A 23,144-nucleotide genomic window follows, 5' to 3' on the forward strand; every position below is an offset into this window, starting at 1 on the left:
GTTGATTGTAGTAAAATCAGAGGTTGAATAACTTCTCGTGATCTATATCGCTATAATTGTCATATGATATAGGTTTCTCTTCTTATAATAATTATTTCAAAGTTCTCACTATGTTGTTTCCATATTTAGACTAAAAGTGGGAAAAAAAAGAATTTGGTGTGGGGAAAGTAAAGATCTTAAAATAGTAAAGTAATTTTTGGTACCAAATGTTACCTTTTGTTAGTTTGTAGTGTGAAATGTTAATTTCTTAAAGAATAAAACATAGCTAAAATTTTAAAATAGAGGTCTAAAATTTAGATTTTTTTGCAAATAAATAGGGTTTGGGAATCTGTGACAGAAAGGTATATTTCAAAAATAAAGTAAAAATTTCAAAATGAAATCACTTTTCCAATCCTAAAAGGACTTTTCTAACATGGTGAGAGATGAGACTCTCTCAAAAAGCAGCACATCTTCAGCTCCTCAGAAAATTTCTTCTCCATAAACAAACTCCTAAACAGTTTTTCTGAACTTAATTGCATGTTCCTAGAGGCACTTCTAGATTAGGCAGGAGAGTAGGACAGATAATTTTTAACCCTAGGTTGGGAAACATGCTGAACGTATGTTGCGTGTCATATCTCACAATGTAGCTACTAATCTATATAAAGAAATGAGAAAAAAAAATGGAAGTCAATCTAGGACTTCAGAAATCCTCAGAATAAATGTTCGTTATCCAGTTCTGGTGTCTTATACCCTCTCCTGACTACATAGGTAACCAGTTCAGAAATATTAGTGCCAATGTTTTTTTGACAGCAGATAAAAAGGATAGAAATTATGAAGAATAATTTACTCAGGGCAATATTATTTTGTGACAAAATATAATATAACAGTGTTTTGCTGAGAATTTTCTAAGAATATACATTATAATTTTATTAGGAATACAAAATATTCCTGTAAATGACTATTATTTATACTCTCAGGCTAAGTTCTTCAGGGGTTACTTAGGGGAAGGTATGTAGGGATTGCTTCCTATTTTTTCTTTATTTTATAACTTACATCTTTTCTAATTACAAATTAATTTCATGAAAGTAGTTGTTTCAACATTTTATGGCAATTAAAATTTTACATGCATTATAAAATGTAATATTATTCAGCCTTTGAAAAGAAGGAAATCCTGTCATTGTTCATATAGATGAAACCAGAGGACATTATGATAAGTGAAATAGGCCAGACACAGAAATATAAATACTGCACGATCTCACTTATATGTAAAATCTAAAATAGTTGAACTCACGGAAATACTGAGTAGAATGGTGGTTGCCAGGGGTTGGGGCTATGGGAAATGGGGGGAATTTGATCAAATGGTAGTAAGTTCTAGAAATATAATGTACAGTATAGTAACAATAATTAACAATTGTTTACTTTTCTACTTATAATTTGTTAAGAGAGTAGATCATAGTTAGTCTCCTCAGAAATTTAAAAAAGGTAACTCTTTCATGGTGATGAATATGTTAATTACTTTATTGTGGTGATCATTTCACAATGTATATGTATATCAATACATCAAGTTGTGCACTTTAAGTATATACCATTTTAATCTGTCAATTATACATCAATAAAGCTGAAGAAAAAAAAATAGCCTAACCCACCTGCAAGCTAGACTCTTTAAAGGGCTCAACTATGGATACCTTGCAATGTAAGAAAAGCTGAAAGACTTTTTTTTAAAATTGCTTCAGAAAATGGAGGCAGCAACAGGAATTTAAAAAATTATGTGCAAATATATTTAATGTTTATGATTCAAACGCATTCATATATTTATTTGGTAGTTATTGAGAAAGTCCCTGCTAAATGCTGGAATGTGAAGTTATTAAAGAAACAGACATGGCTCTTGCCTTTGTAAAAGTTGCAGTCTAGTCTTAAGTTTATTCTCATTTTCATTCGAATTTTTCTTTGATACCCTAATTGTTTAATAACATATATTTATGATTTTTCCCAAATCTAACTTCTTATAATTATTTTTACTGATTCCAAGTTTATTGCACTGAAGATATAGAACATAGTTTGAATAGTATTGACTGAAATTTATGAAATTTTTTGTGGATTGAAAAGTAGCTAGTTTTCATCAATGTTCCATGTATGCTTGGGAAGAATCATCAGATGTGTAGGGCTTAATTTGTGCCAATTACATAAATTATTATTTTGTTCAAATATTCTTTATTTCTATGGTTATGTTGGTTTGCTTTATCTATTCATTATATAGAAGGTGCATTAAAATTCTCCCATTTAAAAAAATTTTATTTATTTATTTATTTATTTATTTTTCCGAAGTGAGAAGCAGGGTGAAGGAGGCAAAGAGACAGACTTCTGCATGCGCCCAACCAGGATCCATCCAGCATGCCCACCAGGGGGCGATGCTTAGCCCCTCTGGGTCATTTCTCCACTGCAATCAGAGCCATTCTAGCACCTGAGGCAGAGGGCATGGAGTCATTCTCAGTGCCCAGGCCAACTGTGTTCCAGTGGAGCTTGGCTGTGGAAGGGGAAGAAAGAGATAGAGAGGAGAGGGGGAAGGGTGGAGAAGCAGATCAGCACTTCTCCTGTGTGCCCTGACTGGGAATCGAACCTGGGACTTTCACACTCCTGGCCGATGCTCTAACATTGAGCCAACCAACCAGGGCCCAAAACTCTCCCTATTGATGGTGGATTTATTAACTTTTTCTTGCAACTTTTGTCAATTTTTGTTTTATAAGTTATAAAGCTATGTTAATAGCTATATTCAACTTTAGAATTGTTTTTTATCATCTTGGCTAATTAACTAGTCAAGCTCTAGATGACTGTAGCATTGGGCAATAGTATGACTATAACATCATATGAGACCGTGAGCCAGAACTAGTCAAGTAAGCTGCTTCCAGATTCCTGATACTCTGAAGCTATAAGAAATAACTATTTGTTATTTTAAACAGCTAGGCTGTAGAGTAATTTACTAAATGGCAATAGATAACTAACATATTTCAGTTTTCTCTATTTTTTCTATTTGGTACACTGGGTGGATAATTATTAGCCTTTTTCATTTGTCTTCCACATCTCTCTCTCTTTCTCTCTCTCTCTCTCTTTTTGTTTTGTCTGTAATAATTGCCAATTTTATTCCTTTGGCTAAGAGATCCAGAGGTAATTGGAGGTTTACATTATAATAGTTATTTCATCAAGAGTTTAGGTGCCTCCATTGCCCTTATAAGCTGCCTGCAAATTACTTGATTCTCTTATTAAAAAATGTTTCTAATTCTGTTTGTGACACATGTCCATTAAAAAATACATAAAAGCAAAAGGAAAACTCACACCACACAGAAATACACACAGTTAAGTTTTTGATGTATGTATGTGTACAAACACATAGCTTGGGTTTTTATCTTACATTTGTGAGCTGATACTAAATATACTGCCTTTTAACTTGTTATGTGCTACTTTACAATATGGAATGAACATATATGTATTTTCATTCATTTGTGTGAAACTTCCCAGTTGAAAAATAGGCCTGGGGAATGAATCAAAATACAAAATTCAGTAAGATGCTGATAACAAGGAAACTGCTTAAAACAAAATTCCACCAGATGATTAAAAGGAAAATGAAGGTAAAAGGTAGGTCAGAAAATGCTAACAGAAAGAAAGCAGGGGTCAGATTTTACTATCAAATGAAAAAAAAAGAGAATTCAAGATCTAAAGCACACAGGATAAGGACTTCTGCATGAACGCCTCTGCTTCCAATGCATCACCACACACTTGTTTCTTACTCTTCTTACTTCTTCCCTAAGCCTTTCCAACTCATCTACTCCTCTTAACATTGCTTCAGGGTTCAAATGCCTAACAGAAGTGTCCTCTTTAAATCCTTGGACAGGTTGAGTCAGCTGGTTTCTAAGGTTTTCTTCTGCTTCCTGGCTTACACCTTCTTCAGAAGGTTGAGGATTTCCTTCTGCCTCCTGTGGTACATCTTCTGAAGGGTGCTCTTGGTCGGCCTTTGGCATGTTCTGCGGTTTTCCTTCATTTTCCTCAGAAGACTTTTGCATGTTGAGTATTTTTCTATTATTTCATTTTTTGAATAAAGTAATCCTGCAGGGATCCAGGAGATTTTTCTCCTTCATCCCTTACTTGATTTGTGTTGCACCTAAAAGACCAGGAGTCCTGAAAGGATCCAGGGAACTTTTCTTCTCCAGCAATATGGAGCTGCTACTGTCTTGCACATTTCTTTTTTTTTTTTTTTTTTTTTTTTTTTTTTTTTTTTTTTTTTTTTTAAATAAATTTTTATTAATGGTAATGGGATGACATTAATAAATCAGGGTACATATATTCAAAGAAAACATGTCTAGGTTATTTTGTCATTAAACTATGTTGCATACCCCTCGCCCAAAGTCAGATTGTCCTTCGCCACCCTCTATCTAGTTCTCTGTGCCCCTCCCCCTCCCCCTAACTCTCCCCCTGCCCTCCCTCCCCCCACCCCTGGTAACCACCACACTCTTGTCCATGTCTCTTAGTCTCATTTTTATGTTCCACCAATGTATGGAATCATGTAGTTCTTGTTTTTTTCTGATTTACTTATTTCACTCCTTATAATGTTATCAAGATCCCACCATTTTGCTGTAAATGATCTGATGTCATCGTTTCTTATGGCTGAGTAGTATTCCATAGTGTATATGTGCCACATCTTCTTTATCCAGTCTTCTATTGAAGGGCTTTTTGGTTGTTTCCATGTCTTGGCCACTGTGAACAGTGCTGCAATGAACATGGGGCTACATGTGTCTTCACGTATCAATGTTTCTGAGTTTTGGGGGTATATACCCAGTAGAGGGATTGCTGGGTCATAAGGTAGTTCTATTTGCAGTTTTTTGAGGAACCACCATACTTTCCTCCATAATGGTTGTACTACCTTACAGTCCCACCAACAGTGAATGAGGGTTCCTTTTTCTCCACAGCCTCTCCAACATTTGCTATTACCCGTCTTGTTGATCATAGCTAATCTAACAGGTGTGAGGTGGTATCTCATTGTAGTTTTGATTTGCATTTCCCTAATAACTAATGAAGCTGAGCATTTTTTCATATATCTGTTGGCCATTTGTATCTCTTCCTGGGAGAAGTGTCTATTCATGTCTTCTTCCCATTTTTTTATTGGATTGTTTGTTTGTTTGTTGTTGAGTTTTATGAGTTCTTTGTAAATTTTGGAAATTAGGCCCTTATCGGAGCTGTTGTTTGAAAATATCATTTCCCATTTAGTTGGCTGTCTGTTTATTTTTATATCAGTTTCTCTTGCTGAGCAAAAACTTTTTATTCTGATGTAGTCCCATTCATTTATCTTTGCCTTCACTTCTCTTGCCATTGGAGTCAAGTTCATAAAATGTTCTTTAAAACCTAGGTCCATGAGTTTAGTACCTATGTCTTCTTCTATGTACTTTATTGTTTCAGGTCTTATATTTAGGTCTTTGATCCATTTTGAATTAATTTTAGTACACGGGGACAGGCTGTAGTCGAGTTTCATTCTTTTGCATGTGGCTTTCCAGTTTTCCCAACACCATTTGTTGAAGAGGCTTTCTTTTCTCCATTGTGTGTTGTTGGCCCCTTTATCAAAGATTATTTGACCATATATATGTGGTTTTATTTCTGGGCTTTCTATTCTGTTCCATTGGTCTGAGTGTCTATTTTTCTGCCAATACCATGCTGTTTTGATTATTGTGGCCCTATAATATAGTTTAAAGTCAGGTATTGTAATGCCCCCAGCTTCATTCTTTTTCCTTAGGATTGTTTTGGCTATTCGGGGTTTTTTATAGTTCCATATAAATCTGATGATTTTTTGTTCCATTTCTTTAAAAAATCTCATAGGAATTTTGATGGGAATTGCATTAAATTTGTATATTGCTTTGGGTAATATGGCCATTTTAATTATATTTATTCTTCCTATCCAAGAGCAAGGAATATTTTTCCATCTCATTGTATCTTTTTCGATTTCCCTTAACAATGCTTTGTAATTTTCATTATATAGGTCCTTTACATTCTTTGTTATGTTTATTCCTAGGTATTTTATTTTTTTTGTTGCAATCGTGAAGGGGATTATTTTTTTGAGTTCGTTTTCTAATATTTCATTGTTGGCATAGAGAAAGGCTATGGACTTCTGTATGTTAATTTTGTATCCTGCGACCTTACTGTATTGGTTTATTGTTTCTAATAATCTTTTTGTGGAGTCCTTCGGGTTTTCGATGTATAGGATCATATCATCAGCAAAAAGTGATACCTTTACTTCTTCTTTTCCAATATGGATGCCTTTTATTTCTTTGTCTTGTCTGATTGCTCTGGCCAGAACTTCTAGCACCACGTTAAATAAGAGTGGAGAGAGTGGACAACCCTGTCTTGTTCCTGATTTAAGGGGGAAAGCCTTCAGTTTAGTGCCATTTAATATGATGTTAGCTGATGGTTTATCATATATGGCCTTTATCATGTTGAGATATTTTCCTTCTATACCCATTTTGTTGAGAGTCTTAAACATAAAATTGTGTTGTATTTTATCAAAAGCCTTTTCTGCATCTATTGATAAGATCATGTGGTTTTTGTTCTTTGTTTTGTTGATATGGTGTATTACGTTAACCGTTTTGCGTATGTTGAACCATCCTTGAGATTCTGGGATGAATCCCACTTGATCATGATGTATTATTTTTTTAATATGTTGTTGTATTCGGTTTGCCAGTATTTTGTTTAGAATTTTAGCATCTGTATTCATTAGAGATATTGGTCTGTAGTTTTCTTTCTTTGTGCCATCCTTGCCAGGTTTTGGTATGAGGGTTATGTTGGCCTCATAAAATGTGTTCGGAAGTATTGCTTCTTCTTCAATTTTTTGGAAGACTTTGAGTAGAATAGGAACCAAGTCTTCTTTGAATGTTTGATAGAATTCACTAGTATAACCGTCTGGGCCTGGACTTTTATTTTTGGGGAGGTTTTTAATAGTTTTTTCTATTTCCTCCCTGCTGATTGGTCTGTTTAGGCTTTCTGCTTCTTCATGACTCAGTCTAGGAAGGTTGTATTGTTCTAGGAATTTATCCATTTCTTCTAGATTGTTGTATTTGGTGGCATATAATTTTTCATAGTATTCTACAATAATTCTTTGTATATCTATGATGTCTGTGGTGATCTCTCCTCTTTCATTTTGGATTTTATTTATTTGAGTCCTGTGCCTTTTTTCCTTGGTGAGTCTTGCCAAGGGTTTGTCAATTTTGTTGACCTTTTCAAAGAACCAGCTCCTTGTTTTATTGATTTTTTCTATAGTTTTTCTGTTCTCTATTTCATTTATTTCTGCTCTGATTTTTATTATCTCCTTTCTTCGGCTGGTTTTGGGTTGTCTTTGTTCTTCTTTTTCTAGTTCCTTAAGGTGTGAAGTTAAGTGGTTTACTTCGGCTCTCTCTTGTTTGTTCATATAGGCCTGAAGTGATATGAACTTTCCTCTTATTACTGCTTTTGCCGCATCCCAGAGATTCTGATATGTCGTATTTTCATTTTCATTTGTCTGTATGTATCTTTTGATCTCTGCGCTTATTTCTTCTTTGACCCATTCATTTTTTAGAAGTATGTTGTTTAGTTTCCACATTTTTGTGGGTTTTTCCCCCTCTTTTTTGCCGTTGAATTCTAGTTTCAAGGCTTTATGATCAGAAAATATGCTTGGTACAATTTCAATTTTTCTAAATTTGCTGATATTGTCTTTGTGGCCCAACATATGGTCAATTCTTGAGAATGTTCCATGTACACTAGAGAAAAATGTATACTCTGTCGCTTTGGGATGAAGTGTCCTGTAGATGTCTATCATATCCAGGTGTTCTAGTATTTCGTTCAAGGCCACTATATCTTTATTGATTCTCTGTTTGGATGACCGATCTAGAGCCGTCAGCGGAGTATTGAGGTCTCCAAGTATGATTGTATTTTTGTTAGTTTTTGTTTTAAGGTCAATAAGTAGCTGTCTTATATATTTTGGTGCTCCTTGGTTTGGTGCATATATATTAAGGATTGTTATGTCTTCTTGATTCAGTGTCCCCTTAATCATTATGAAGTGACCATTTTTGTCTCTGAGTACTTTTTCTGTCTTGTAGTCAGCATTATCAGATATGAGTATTGCTACACCTGCTTTTTTTTGGGTGTTGTTTGCTTGGAGTATTGTTTTCCAGCCTTTCACTTTGAATTTGTTTTTATCCTTGTTGCTTAGATGTGTTTCTTGTAGGCAGCATATAGTTGGATTTTGTTTTTTAATCCATTCTGCTACTCTGTGTCTTTTTATTGGTAAGTTTAATCCATTTACATTTAGTGTAATTATTGACACTTGTGGGTTCCCTACTACCATTTTATAAATTGCTTTCTGTTAGTTTTGTATCTAGTTTGATTCTTCTCTTTTGTTTTTCTATCATTTGTTTCTGTTTGTTTGTGTTCCATACTTCTTTCCTCTGTTGCTACCTTTTTTAAGTCATGTGTTTTTGTGGTGGTTTTTTCAAGGGTGGTTACCATTAAGTAATGAAAAGGGTACCTACCATATTCATTGTAGTACCCTATCTTATAAGTATTTCTGCACTTCATCGTCCTTTGCTACTGTTAATCTCCATTCTCTCCCCCCCTTTTTTTTTTCCTTTGTTGTCACAGTTTAAGTTTGGTTTTATTGTGTTCTTGGTGGAGCTGTTACTTGTGGTGTTGTTTTCTTTTGTTCTTTGAATCTGGTTGGAAAACCCCCTTTAGTATTTCCTGGAGTGGGGGCTTTCTCGTGATAAATTCTCTCATCTTTTCTGTATTTGTGAATGTTTTTATATCTCCTTCATACTTGAAGGATAGCTTTGATGGGTATAGTATTCTTGGCTGAAAGTTCCTCTCTTTCAGGGCCTTAAATATTGGGGTCCACTCTCTTCTAGCTTGTAGAGTTTCTGCTGAGAAATCTGATGATAATCTAATAGGCCTTCCTTTATATGTTGTACTCTTCTTTTCCCTGGCTGCCTTGAGAATTTTTTCTTTGTCACTGGTTTGTGTCATCTTTATTATGATGTGCCTTGGAGTGGGTTTGTTGGGGTTAAGAAAACTCGGTGTTCTGTTTGCTTCTTGAACTTGAGGCTTTAGTTCTTTCCACAGGCTTGGGAAGTTCTCGTCTATTATTTGTTTGAGTATATTCTCCATTCCATTTTCTTTCTCTTCTCCCTCTGATATACCTATTATTCTTATGTTATTCTTTCTGATGGAGTCAGATAATTCCTGTAGGGCTTTCTCGTTTTTTATTATTTTTGAGTCTCTTTCTTCTTCTCTCTGTTGTGCCTCAAGTTGTTTGTCTTCTATTTCACTAATCCTATTTTCAATCTGGGTTGTTCTGCTAGCTAAGCTTGTTACCTCGTTTTTCAGCTCGTGAATTGAGTTTTTCATTTCTGTTTGATTTGTTTTTATAGTTTCAATTTCCTTGGTAATATATTCTTTGTGTTCATTGAGTTGTTTTCTGATCTCCCTATATTGCCTTTCCGTGTTTTCTTGTATATCTCTGAGTATTTTTAAGATTTCTATTTTAAATTCTCTGTCATTTAGCTCCAAGGCTTCCAATATGTTAAGTCTTTTCTCCATAGATTTTTCCACATCTATTTGTGTTACCTCTCTTTCTTTTGTATCCATAATATTCGATTTCCTCTTTCTTATTGGCATCTGCGGGTGGTCTTGTTGATAGCACACCGGCGCACTTTCTCGCAGCTTGAATGAACGTCCCTGCGTTTGCTTCCTCCACACCCTCGTCTCTCAGATTCGAGTGATAACAGTCCTTTTGCTTTCAGTTTGCTCCGAAGATAAATTTTCCTGTTTCTAGTTGATAAATTTGTTGTGATTTTGGGGAGATCTGTCGGACGCGCTGCTCACGGCGCCATTTCCGTGACGTCCGTCTTGCACATTTCTTAATGTATCTTTCCCAACTCTTTGTCTCTCTGTGAACTATTAAACATAATTTATTCAGATTTAGCTCTTTGTTCACCAGTTCTTTCTTCAGGTCATTCTAATCTGCTGTTTAAATAATCTTTTGCTAATTTTTGTAAAACTTTTTATTTCTCATACTTGGATTATCATAATTTTTTATTATTATTAAGGGAAATTGGATGAAGATGTTCAAAGTTTTGGAAAGAATTTCTGTTTTTTGTTTTTTTTTTGGACAAGATCTGGAGTGTTATCAACCTAGAGGCACATTTAATTTAATATATTTGTTTGCTCCAGGACTCCTAGACAGATAAATTAAATCTCCCACCTCCCATTCTTCCTAAGGGGAAGTTAAGAATGTCAAAATTTTTAGGGAGATTTTATTTTACTGAGTAAAGGCCTACAAGAGACAAATTTTAAACTAAATTTGCTTACCCTATAGTCAGAGTTAAGAGAAAAGTGAGGGTAGAGTTGTTTTCACACTCTCTGTATCTGCAAAATGCCTAGGCCGATCCTTCTTCAGGCATTTCCTGGAGTTGGTTTGTGCAGGTACATTGAAGAAATGCTTGCTCACTGGGATCTTTTTTTTTTTTTTTTTTTTTTTCAGTGCAGACTCAAGAATAACCAAGTACTCTGTGACTGGGCTGCCTGAGAAAAAAATGTAATACTTCTTTCTCTTATTTAAAATATAACGTTAAAAATTACATCTACATAAAAAAAAATACATTTTAATTAAATAAAAAATTATTATTACTTATATTAGTTTTATTCTCAAAGCCTGCAGGCTTTAAGAATGTTAGAAAGTAGTCTGTTGACTGAAAGAAAATGTCTCTTTAAAGAGTAGCTTTTGATCAATGATTTTTTTAGTCTTTATAAAGGAGACCCAGAGATACCTACCAAGACCCTAGTGTAGTAAACTAGTATTTTTAAAAAATTTTTATTTATTTATTCATTTTAGAGAGGAGAGAGAGAGAGAGAAAGAAAGGGGGGAGGAGCAGGAAGCTTCAACTCTCATATGTGCCTTAGACCAGGCAAGTGCAGGGTATTGAACCTGTAACCTCATCATTCCAGGTCGATGCTTTATCCACTGCGCCACCACAGGTCAGGCATAAACTAGTATTTTTTAAACTACTTGTGGTGAAAGATAATTTTTAATATTTTTTACTAATTCTTTTTCTTTGCCTGCATTTTGTTTCAATTTATTACTTCATTTTTTATTACTTTTACTCTTGGTTTGTAGCTTCAAAGAAACAAAGTCCATCAGGTATTGATTCAATTTGTTGTTTCCCTATTTCCCTGCTCTTAATACGAACATTGAGAGCAATAAATTTCCTTTAGGTACTGCACTGACATCATCCTACATTGAGATGTGGACTCTTATGGTTTTGTTCTTGAATTATTCTGTTGCATCTTAACTGTCTTCCCAACCAAAAGTTTATTTAAGGAGAATTCACTCTAGTGACTGCATTAAGAAAAAGCTGACCACAGGAAGGAAATGGAAGAAGATAAAATGATCAGTTTCAATAACATGATATTAGGCCCAATATAATCAAATGAAAACTTCTTAGAGTTAGTAAAGTTTAGTTAAAGTGAATGGATAAAAAATAAACATTCACAAAATGATCTCCTTTTCTATTAGAATATGCAAAGGTATGGGAAGACAACCATCATAATAGCAAGTATAAAAATAAAGCATCCTAAAATTAGATTACCTGTCAGTACTCCAAAGTATATGAAAACCACAAAATTTTACCATAGCTTATATAAGAAAACAAGAAAATAGACCTATCTTGCTTGTGAATGAGAAGACTCATTGTATAAATGTGTTATCTTTTCAAATTAATTTATATATTTAAGTAATGTCAATCAAAATCTTAATGGAACTTTTTAGAAATTCTGCCCCTATGATTCTGAAGCTCATTTGGGAAAATAAATGGAAGTGATTTCTCCTGCTTCTTCTTCTGTGAAGATGAAGGTGTGGGCAGGGTGCAGGGCACCAGGGTGGGGAGGTAAGCTGGGAGCAGAAGACAGGCCATCAACTATCTTCAGCGGTGATGACCGACTTTCAAAGTGGTCCAGGACAACTCTTGGACAAAAGTTGGGTATTTCCCACAGAAAAATGAGTATTTTTTTAGTCATTTAACAAATACTCATTGAACATCAGGCATGATTCTAGGAACTAGGGGTGAAGCAGTGAACAAAACAAAGTCCTGCTGTTAGGGAACTTAAGTTCTAGTTGGAGAGGCAAACAATAAACTTGGGTTTTGCTGAATGATTTGTAAGCTTTTGATAAGGAGACTTGGATATACCAAGATCCTAATAAAATAAATTAGTGCTTGTTAAAATGTTTGTCTTAAAGGACATTTAAACAATTTTCAAACCATGGCAGACAAATATTTTTGGAAATATAAGATCTTTTGCTTTGGCAATGTGGTATTACCAAAGGTTTCTAAACACTCTCAGTTTTTGTTCTTATCATGTTCAGAGGTCTTTGGACCACATTGAGTATCACTGTAGTAAACAAACTCAGAGAATGTTTTGCGAATGGAATACAGACTACACATGTTAGTTTCTAATAACAGTTGGTTATGGGAGTAAATTTCTTCCATTCCATTGGCTTTTCATGGTTGTTCCTTATTATTCACACAAATGCATTCAGCTTTCTAAAAGTCTCAGATCCTCTATCCTTCACTCTTGGTCTCCATGGCAGTGAGATGAGGGGTGCTAATAGTGACAAGTCAGCCTTGCAGACTGAATAGGAAACCAGGCTTTGAACTGGATTGTCCTGGGCTCAAACTTTGGGCCTTTGCCCACTAGCTCTGTTCCCATGGAAACTATTAATGGGAGTGGAGTCTATCAGGAGAAAAAGGCAAAATCTGGGGATGGTCAGGGAGTCTGTTTCCCTCTTTCATGTACTGAGAAATATTAATATTGGGTATTTTCATTTTTGAAAATTGTAAAATTAATAAATGGTATAATTTTTCAACTTAAATTTTAACTTAGTTTTTCTTAATTCCCAGGTAACTCAGGCATGCTCAAAGCCTCAGTCAAATATGTCAGAAGAAATTGCTGTTCACTTAATGTGTTTTTCTTTCTCTATGTTTATTTATTTGTCTAGTTTTTTTTTGTTCACTTCAAGAAATGTTTTAAACTTCTCTTGAGTAACAGCTTTCCTATCTGTTTATTGGTATAATAATGATATACAGTGGTGATCATATTGCAATATATAAATGTAGCAAAGCAACTCATTGTACAGAAACTTACACAATGTTATATGTCAATGATATCTCAATTAAAAATAATATATACCTTTTAGAGTTGTTGAGAGTATTAAATTAATGTTTATAGAGCCCCTTGCAAAGAGCCAGGAATATTTTCTTTTTCTGAAGTGAGAAGCTGAGAGGCACAGAGATAGACTCCCACATTCACCCAGCCGGGATCCACCTGACAAGCCCACTAGGGGACGATGCTCTGCCCATCTAGGGTGTTGCTCTATTGTGTCCAGAGCCATTCTAGTGCCTGAGACAGAGGCCATGGAGCCATCCTCAGTGCCTGGGCCAACTTTACTCCAATGGAGCCTTGGCTGCAGGAGGGCAAGAGAGAGAGAGAGAGAGAAATGAGAGGGGGAAGGGTGGAGAAGCAGATGGACACTTCTCCTGTGTGCCCTGGCCAGGAATCGAACCCAGGACTTCCACATGCTGGGCCAATGCTCTACCACTGAGCCAACTGGCCAGTGCCTGGAGCCAGGAATATTTTGACTGCTTGATTAATATTAGCTTTTATCTTAGAAACAAGAGTTGAACAGGTAGTTGTCTATTTTTTATGTATGGCTTACTTCTACAACCATAGTTTCTAAATTAAGGACTCCTGTATACACTTTCAGAAAAGTAGTTTCTTGATTCTTTTTTTCTCCTGATTTTCATATAAAAAGAATAGGCATGCTGGTATATGATTGTTTTAATAAATTTAGTTAACATTTAAGTTTTAAATTAGACTCTTTGGACCCCACTTCCTCTTAACCTTATGGCTTGCATTCACAGAGACCTTACTTATGAAGATCATCTTAGTCACTTTGAGGGAGATAAAGAAGACTAGTAGTCCCCAAAAGGCACCCTGGGGCCAGTAAGGTACATGAAGCGTGGACAGATTTGAGGAGCCAGTGAGCCAGCTTCCACAGGCAGACAAGGTACCCTCCCACAGGAATCTCAGTTCTTTCTGGCCCCAAATAAGGTCATTTTTTACTTATTTCAGTTTCCCTCCCCAGAAAGAAGCAAGCCACTGTCCAGGCCAGGAAATTGTTTCTGACTGTCAGACACAACAATGTCTTAAAACAAGATTAAGTCCTGTGAGTCCTGGGTGAACAAAATGAAAATAAATACTGAAAATTCCCCTAACCACCTTGAAAGGCTAACCTGGAGTGAGAGATTGTTTTCTGGGTTAGGTTTATGTTTCCAGGTGTTTTGTAGAAGCCTAAAGAGTCATCTGTGAGTGTGAGTCATCTGTCTGTGGTAAGATTAGAAATTCCTAAAACATGGCGGCATTCGGCAGGGAAGCGCCCTTTATGACTTTTATCACCCTTACACCCCCCTCCATTTGGGGGCCTAATTTTCCTTTCTAAGTGTTGGACAGTTTCAGATAGAGACCTTTGTATTCTAACATTCCTTTTCTCCATTTTTGCCCCCCCCCCCCATTTCCTGACTTGCTAAAACTAGAGCAAGTACTTATTTAAATTCAGTGTATGAAAGATCATGGTTAGGAAATTGATTGTGTGTGTGTGTGTGTGTGTGTGTGTGTGTGTGTGTGTGTGAAAATGGTTAATAGAGGGAGAAAATGGAAGAAGAAAGACAGAAGAGGCTTTGGTGGGGAAAGAACTGGAAAGGAGCGGAGACTAGGAGGGAAGGTGAGGAGAAAGGAGCCCTTGAGCCTGCAGAGATCAGTGGTGAGAAGTCTGTGTTTGCTTAAAACACTCACTGGAAACACACTTTGCTAAATCGTGCTTTTCTATTTGCCTATGCCATAACTAAAGAAAACAAAGGTAATTGCTGCAATCCACCTAACTTAAATTTTAAGATGTTTAGTCATTAAAATTTGCCAGAGCACAGTTTCTGTATGTTTAAAATTTCTCAGTAGCTGGGAGTCATGATAAGCTGGTCCCTGGGGATTTCCTACTCTGTGGTGCTCTCCAGACCCCTAGATATCTGAGTGAGAAAAGTGCTTTTGATGCCAATTTGAAGTCTTTTTGGCTTGCCTTCCTGAAGCAGAGTAATAAAATCCTAATTTAAAATGAAAATGAGCAGCTTGAGTGTCCTTTCTGTTTTTTTTTCTTTCTTTTATTTTCTTTTTTTTTTTACAGAACTTTATTATATTTACAGAGGTCAAGTGTTTCTGTTTAATTACTAAATGTTAGTCTATCCCCTAAAGCCCAAGACTCAAAGAATGTGAACAAAAAAGTCAAGTTAGTTCTTCAGAGTGCCAAGTACTTTTCTCCTGCTATTATTTTTACTTTGAGGACACCTAGTGGCAGTTTATTGGCTATGTTTTTTAAAGGCAAATGGAAAGAAACTTCAGGATGTGGTAACAGAGAGGGAACCTACTTTTCTCAACACCTTCACACTTGTGGCCAGGACTTTCCTTCAGCTTGAAGACAAAACTGCTACGGCCCTGGGTGACAAACAGGCCCTTGCCAGATTCTTCAGTCAGAATCCCACTCCCACCTTTCACAGTTATATAAAAAAAATTCTCTTGGCCTAATTGTTTTACAAGTGGTATTTAATAAGCTCATTGTTTAGTGACACCAGTCTTTCTCTTTTTAAAGACTACAGAATGAGCACCAGCCGGTCAATTCATTAACTAATGAACATAATTGATGATATGCTTTGGGTAGACATTTTGAGATTTTGAGGGGAACAGAAAGATAAGACAAAGGTCTAAGTAAAAGGTCCTACCTGTGTCCTCAGAGTCAATGACCTAAACTCTCTTATTCTTTTTTTCCTCATCTGAAACATGGACATGAGTGTATTAACTCATAGGTGGTTGTGAAGATTATATGAAAACTCAAGATGACTCCCACAGTGCCTAGTATCTGGTACATACTAAATAATTGTTAAGATCTTTCACTCTCTATTCCCTTCACCCAACCCCACACCTTGAACATGGCCCTTAATGTTGTTGTATTCTGGAGAGAAGTGTTCACTGCTTCATAGAACTCTGCCAGTGCCACTCTGATCCATCCCCATTCGAGTCCCAGCACATCTCACAGGTCTACTGCCTTGCCTTGGATCCATCTTACAACCCTGCCCTAGTAAGTTCAAGGTAAATCACACAAAGTTAAGTCTGTACAACAGCTAGTTTCCTATTAGTTATGATATCCAGCATCAATACTGGCTGTTTCAATATTAAATTCCCTTATAGTTGTGGTACAAGAAGAAATGACACAAGCAGCTCTTTGTTAGGAAGGTTATTGATATTATTTATTTATTCATTTGACTTAAGTTTGAACAAGATGGTTTCTATGATCTCACTGCATTTACTATAAAGTCCAAACATTTTTATATGGCCTTCAAGGAGTCATGTGTTTAGTCTCAACTAACATTTTAGCTGCATCCTGAGCCACTCTGGCCTTACTTATTATGCTCCTACCCACTACTTAAAAAAAAATCTCCCATGAACTAACTGTACTCCTTTTTGCCTTGTGAAATTAGTGCACAAGTATTCTTTTCATCTGCCCAAGTCCTTTTCACACATTTGTTAGGATTCAGCATACATGTTGCTTCCCTGGAGAGTTCTTTGCTGACTGTAACCTAATTTGGTCTCCCCTCTCTCTTCTTATATTTCCCCTTCCTAGCACCTATCATAATTTCTAGTTCTGTGTTGGTGCATTTGTTTGTTTATTGCTGGTGTGCCCACTAGAAAAGTATACTCAGTGAGAAAGAATAGGGACATATCTCTTTAGTTTATTTACCTCCTGTACCTAGCAAGGTACATGAGTCATGCAGGGCATTCATTATTCAATGAATGAAACAAACCTTATTCCTGGGAAAAGTCTGCACATGAACATGCCTTCAATTTCCCTTGACAAAACTTTTTCTTTGTTCAGCAGCTTTCTGGGGAATCCCCTTTGCCTCAGAGATTATTTTTGGCTACTGATAATTTCAAATAAACAGTAATTGGTTTCTCAGGTCACCGCAGAGAATCTTTATTTTTCAAAATACTTAAAACAGGCAATTCTTAAACATGTGTGTGTGTGTGTGCGTGTGTGTGCAAACATAATAGTTCAAATTTCATTGGGACAAATTCCCATTTCAGCAGATAACTTCGTGTAATAAAAAGATTTTTTACCCTTTTAGTTTTTGGGTTGAGAACTAATCCAAATCTGTCCTTTAGTCAATAAATAATGCACAATTCTATCGTCCTTATTCTTTTTATGTGACTAAGCCTTACCTACTAATGAACACTTATGGGAGGTCTTAAGGTATTTCTAAAACTTGGTTTTTGTAAGCACCAGGGCATTGATAAAGTTCAGTGAGGATTTCATTTTCTCCTGTTAACATATCTGGCTGACACATTGTTAAGGCAATTGCAAGGCTCCCAGGTAATCGAAATTTTCAGAAATGCATATTGTTAGGTTTCATAGTATGGTTTTGGAACCGTTTTTTAATTTCATTTCCCATTAATATTGCTTTTTTAAAATTAAAAGTTGCTGTTTGTTTAGCTTAATCATATTAACTTGACTTGGTGTAAATTGTTTGGCTAACCCTACAGTTTGAAGGGAGATATATATAGTTCATGGCAATTCTAGCTTATAATTTTTGAAAAACTTACCAGACCTTAAAACTCACACACACTATAATTAAAATAAGAATTATTTTGTCTTGGTTTGGCTTCTCAGAAGCAGATCCTAAAACAAAACCTCCAGTACCAATAATTTATTTGGGAAGTGATTTCAAGAGTGAGGGCGTGGGGAGGAGAGAGTGAAACAGGAGTGAGGGAACCCTATGTGACGGTGTATTACTGAAGTTGTTACCGTAATGAGTGGGGGCCCAGTTTCCCTGAAACCTCTAGAGAACCTAAGAGGCTCAGCTTTGACAACCCCCCAGGTGATTCCTTCCCACCTTCCTTAAATTCCTAGGTCACCTTGTATATGGCCTTATCTATTTGAGGGTTGACCGCAGAGACTTTAGAGCACTTCTGGACTGTGCAGCACTTTCAGTAAAGGTTCTGAGGCAGGAAGTGTAAGGATGCTTGTGGTGAGTTGGTTGGGTCTGAGTTTATGTGGCGCTGTTCACTACTGCTTGGCTGAAGTCAGAGGTGATCTGAGAGGCTGTGCTGCAGGTACCTGCTAACTATCCATAACCTTGTTGATAGAGTAAAAGTGTACATACCAACCCAACCAATTTATAATATTTTATTATCATTATTATTACTATAAAATGAAAATTGGTGGATATATGAGCCTGTGAATCTTTGCCCTGTCCAAGATGTAGTTGTAGTTTGCAGAACTTTAAAACTAAAATAAACTGTATTTTATTTTCCTGGAATCCTCTTCCTATTGCTGCCCTTACCTTCTTAGTTTGTGCTTACATGGCCTTACTCATCCTCAAATATCACATTTCAAGGATCTTTGTGGTTGGAAGCAATTTCTGCCTGTTTTGAACAGTAGTAGTTCTTTGTGATATCCTTTCAATGGCAACTATTAGAATCTATCTATATTTCTGGTATCTGTCCATTTCACTCCACTATTGTTTCTGTGTTGTTTCTACTTCTTGGATTGCGTTTATCAATTTTTTTAAACCTGATTAATTCTGAATTTCTTTATCTGGTAAACTTATAACTCCCACTCATCTTTTAAGATTCAATTTAGGCAACACTCCAAGACTCACCTCTTCCTCACCCCCACCTTCACTGCACTCCCAGATCACCTTACGTATGACTCTGTTTTACTTTACTACACTGTACTGCAAATTTAGGTTATTTACACACACACACCACCACCACCACCACCACCACCACTTCTCAAGGGAACCTAGCCTGTTTTTCATTAGTATTCATTGCCTTAATACAATGAACATATGTTCGATAAAATTACAAGTTCAATAAAATTAATGAGTTTTATTTCCTTAACTAGGCACCAAATGCCTCAAGGTTAAGAACTGTTTTATCCAACCTGTATTTCAGTCTTACATAATGTCTTTCACAGTACATGCTTTAAAAATATTAGTGTGATGTAAAGGGGAAACCCCTAAAGTCAACTTTTGTCTCTATAAGAAAATAAGGCTAAAAAAACCCCTCTGACTCAAGTTTTGTTCAGCTAGAGATTGCATTTCTATTTTAGAAACTAGCTATAAAAACTCCAATGACTCAGGTTGCTAGGTGTCTGCAGACAGCATTACTTTTATAAATTTTAAATCAAAATAGTGACTCAGGCTGTCTCAACAGAAGTGAAAAATAAGAAAACGTGCAGATAATGCACTAGATGAGTCACATTAAATTTAGAATGAGAAACCAATTTTGAAAGCACAGCTAGTCATTGCCTGCCTGAGATTCATTTCACAGTGTCACAGTGCCCACAAAACACAGATGTCTTGATGTGTGTGTGATTGACCTAAGAGAGAGTGATCTCACATATTGAAAAATGGAGGTTTTGAATTGATTACATTATAATGACTTTTGTAAAGCTTATGTTTTCACATTATCTTTCTTAATGCTTATTTCCATTTTCCTATTTCTATTTTTCTTTAGCTCAGTTTTGGAAGGATCCAAAATGTTCTTACAACATAAACATATACTATATAAAGATATTTTAGGGTCGAACACAAAATTCTTAGTGTAAAAAATATCATGCTCTTGAATTTTGATCTATTTTTATTCTCTTTTTTTCCAAATTTGAGCCTTTATTTCCACACAGGTCTGACTTTTTGTGCTTATAGGAAGAATAGTTGTGCATGTTTTAGAGATGGCTCAAATTCCTTTAATGGGGAGGGGACGACTTTATATTCTATAGTAAACTTGAGGCCTATAAAGCAATCTCCAGGAGAAGTAACACATGAACTTCATTGCACACAAAGTTGTAAATGACTGATATATATATTTGATAGTGGAGGACAGTTCTTATCCTAAGGGTATCAGTTGTCTGAGTATAGTAAAGATAAACAATTATACTCCAACAAAATATTAAAAATAGTTACAACCGATAAATAACAAGTAAATAAGATGGGGAATTCTCAAGGAAAAAATATATTTCTTTTTTTTAAAATTTTTTATTAATTTTAATGGGATGACATCAATAAATCAGGGTACATATATTCAAAGAAAACATGTTCAGGTTATCTTGTCATTCAATTATGTTACATATCCATCACCCAAAGTCTGATTGTCCTCCGTCACCTTCTATCTAGTTTTCTTTGTGCCCCTCCCCCTCCCCCTCCCCCTCTCCCTCCTTTCTTCCCCCTGCTCCCCATAACCACCACACTCTTGTCCATGTCTCTTAGTCTCGTTTTTATGTCCCACCAATGTGTGGAATCCTGCAGTTCTTGTTTTTTTCTGATTTACTTATTTCACTCCATATAATGTTATCAAGATCCCACCATTTTGTTGTAAGTGATCCGATGTCATCATTTCTTATGGCTGAATAGTATACCATGATGTATATGTGCCACATCTTCTTTATCCAGTCTTCTATTTTTTAATTAATTTATTTAATTTTTTTTACTTTTTTTTTTTTTTTAACAGTGATTAAAGCCTTTAAGCAAACTCTTGGCCAATACAAGAAGAATCCATAAAAGAGTAGTGTCCTTAACAAGTTCACCAAGTCCAAGTTGGCCCCAACACCATGCCAAGTCCCTGATGAATGCAACCCAACCCCCGTTCAGTCTGTTAGAAGCTGTCCCAAGGAACAGGAGTCCAGGAAAAGTCCACATCCAGGAAAAGTCCACATGGCACTGGAATTGTTGTCACAATTCTATACTTTGCTGCTCATGTCCAAGTCCCAATGACTGCTGCTTCTAGCTGGTAATGATTCAGGTAGACTGGAAAAGCCATCTGCAGCATGTGTGGAGATGGAGCTTCTGTTCTCCTCTGCCTGGAGAGATGAGACCAGGTTGCTTTTCCTTGGAGCTCTGCAACTGTGGCTTGGTAAAGAGAACTTTGGGATACACTAAGCTGGGTGGCAAAGGTAGATTCATAATAGAAGTTGGCAAAAGGGGGAAAGAGAGCTCTAAATTAGGAGTAGGTCCCAGCCTGAAATATGAGTGGGGCATTGAGGTAGGAGGAATAAAGGTAACACTATATATTAAACAAAGCAGCAGAAAATAGGACTATCAACACCCACAACAGAGATCATTGAGGGAAGAATAAAAATCCTGACTATTCAGGCAAGACAAAATTAAGTGGCCCTTGTGCAAATGAGATCAGTTTACCTGCTTCTTGGAAGAAATACTCTAGGCTCATCCACAGTGTTGTAGATGGGGCCGATGGCCCTGGGCACCTTCAGCCTTCAGTGGCAAACCTCAGCATTCTGGGCAAGGTTAGGTCATAGATGGCTGGAGCAGGGCTGGAAGAGACTGAACTCTCCCTTAGAGGAGCGAGGGGGAAGCCTACCTTTCAGAGTCCCTGTTTCCTCACAGCAGAGGCATGTAAGCCTGGCAGGCTTTAGCTCAATGACCTTCCTTTTCACTATTGAAGCAGGACTCAGATGGCATCCTATGAGACCCCTTTGGGGTGTTGGAGCCTTTAAGGGCGTATCCTAAAAGCTGGTAGTTCCCTTGATCTCTATTGGGCTTTTTCTGCCTCTTGGTATCTTAAAAGCCATGCTCAGAAGACCTCGCTGAGGGGTTTGAGGATCCCCATCTGCCTATATAAATCTTTTCCATATATCTGGGCTATTTGGAAAAAGACAAAACAGTGTTATTAGCTGGATCAAATAAAGAAGGTAGTAGTTTGCAGGAGAAAAAGATTTGGCATCTCCTGTTCATCAGCATTCAAAAGAAATTTAAAAATTTTTAAGTAAAAAGCATGGTATGGTAGACCTGTAGGAGTTCCAGGATGTGACTGCCCCCTTTAAAATGTTTTTAAATTGACTTTAAAATATTTGCTGGGTACACTTTAATAATACTTTGACTTTAAAGATTGTAAGAAATACACATAATTCGAAAGGTTTGACAATATACAGTAAATGCTTTTGCTCCATATGCAGGAGCATTGTCAGTTTAACCTGTTTAGGAAAGCCAATAATAGACCAATGCATACAGACAATGAGCTATAACATGCATAGCAGCCTATTCTGTTCTGACAGAGGTTACTATAAATCCAGAATATGTATTCACTGTAACGTGGACATAGGACTGTTTGCCAAATGAAGGTATATGAGTAACATCCATTTGCCAAAGTTGTCCTGGTAGGCGTCCTTGAGGGTTAACTCCAAATTAAGGGACAGATTGTAGTATAGGACCTCTTGGACAGGATTTCCCAATCTGCCATGCTCCTTTCCAAGAAAGTTGAAACTGTTTACACAGGGCTGCAGCGTTCTGGTGATGAAGAGTATGAAACTGAATTACTCAGTCTGTCATGGTTGCTCCAAATAATTTTCTTTTGGGTAGCTTGATCAACAAGGGTATTCCCTTGTGTTAAAGCTCCAGGGAGCATGGAGTGAGCTCGAGTATGTCTTATAAAACATGGAGCTCTATGTTGACATGCAAGTCTTTGAAGAAGGAGGAAGTGCTGAAATAGTTCCTCAGCATTTGTCCCTAAGACCGCAGTCTTTATAGTTGGAAACACAGTAAGTAAATATTTGCTGTCTGTATATAGATAAAGGGGGAATATGGCAAATGCTGAAAAGCCATGATAATGGCATATAATTCATCTTTGAGCTGATTTTAAGCTGACAGTTTCAGTATAAAGTTGTCCATTGATTTGCAAGAGCCATTTGCCATTTAGTGGAAGTTTCCCAGAGCCATTGATGTTGATCCTTTGAAAAAAGGTACAACAATAATTTTGAGGCTCAAAACCTATAAGCTGTAAGGGTCGCCTATGCCCCTTGATAATCCAGGAGGCAACAAGATCAATATATGGAAGTGTATTCCATGGTCTATTAGATTGATCAATGTGCCCAAGCTGTAGCTGCTCTTGTACCAATTGAGCAGCTGCCCTAAGTTTCTCCTGAGAAAGGGGCCATTGGTCTACCCATACAGGATTATCTGACTTCCAAGTAATTGGGTCTGCACACTGCATTA

General features: G+C 36.4%; 1 protein-coding gene across 1 annotated transcript; it reads right to left on the reverse strand.

Moving 5' to 3' along the window:
- Nucleotides 1–3,680: 3,680 nt before the first annotated feature.
- On the reverse strand, nucleotides 3,681–4,034 carry LOC136393048 (transcription elongation factor A protein-like 8). The gene has a single exon (XM_066365713.1). The coding sequence runs from the start codon at nucleotides 4,032–4,034 to the stop codon at nucleotides 3,681–3,683; it is 354 nt and encodes a 117-aa protein (XP_066221810.1).
- Between the last annotated feature and the right edge of the window lie 19,110 nt (nucleotides 4,035–23,144).

Source organism: Saccopteryx leptura, chromosome 2 (genome assembly GCF_036850995.1).
Source record: "Saccopteryx leptura isolate mSacLep1 chromosome 2, mSacLep1_pri_phased_curated, whole genome shotgun sequence".
Taxonomy (NCBI): Eukaryota; Metazoa; Chordata; class Mammalia; order Chiroptera; family Emballonuridae; genus Saccopteryx; species Saccopteryx leptura.

What these genes read in the sequence shown, in the direction of transcription:
- LOC136393048 (XM_066365713.1), bottom strand. Translation starts at nt 4,034, where the DNA reads ATGCAAAAGTCTTCTGAGGAAAATGAAGGAAAACCGCAGAACATGCCA.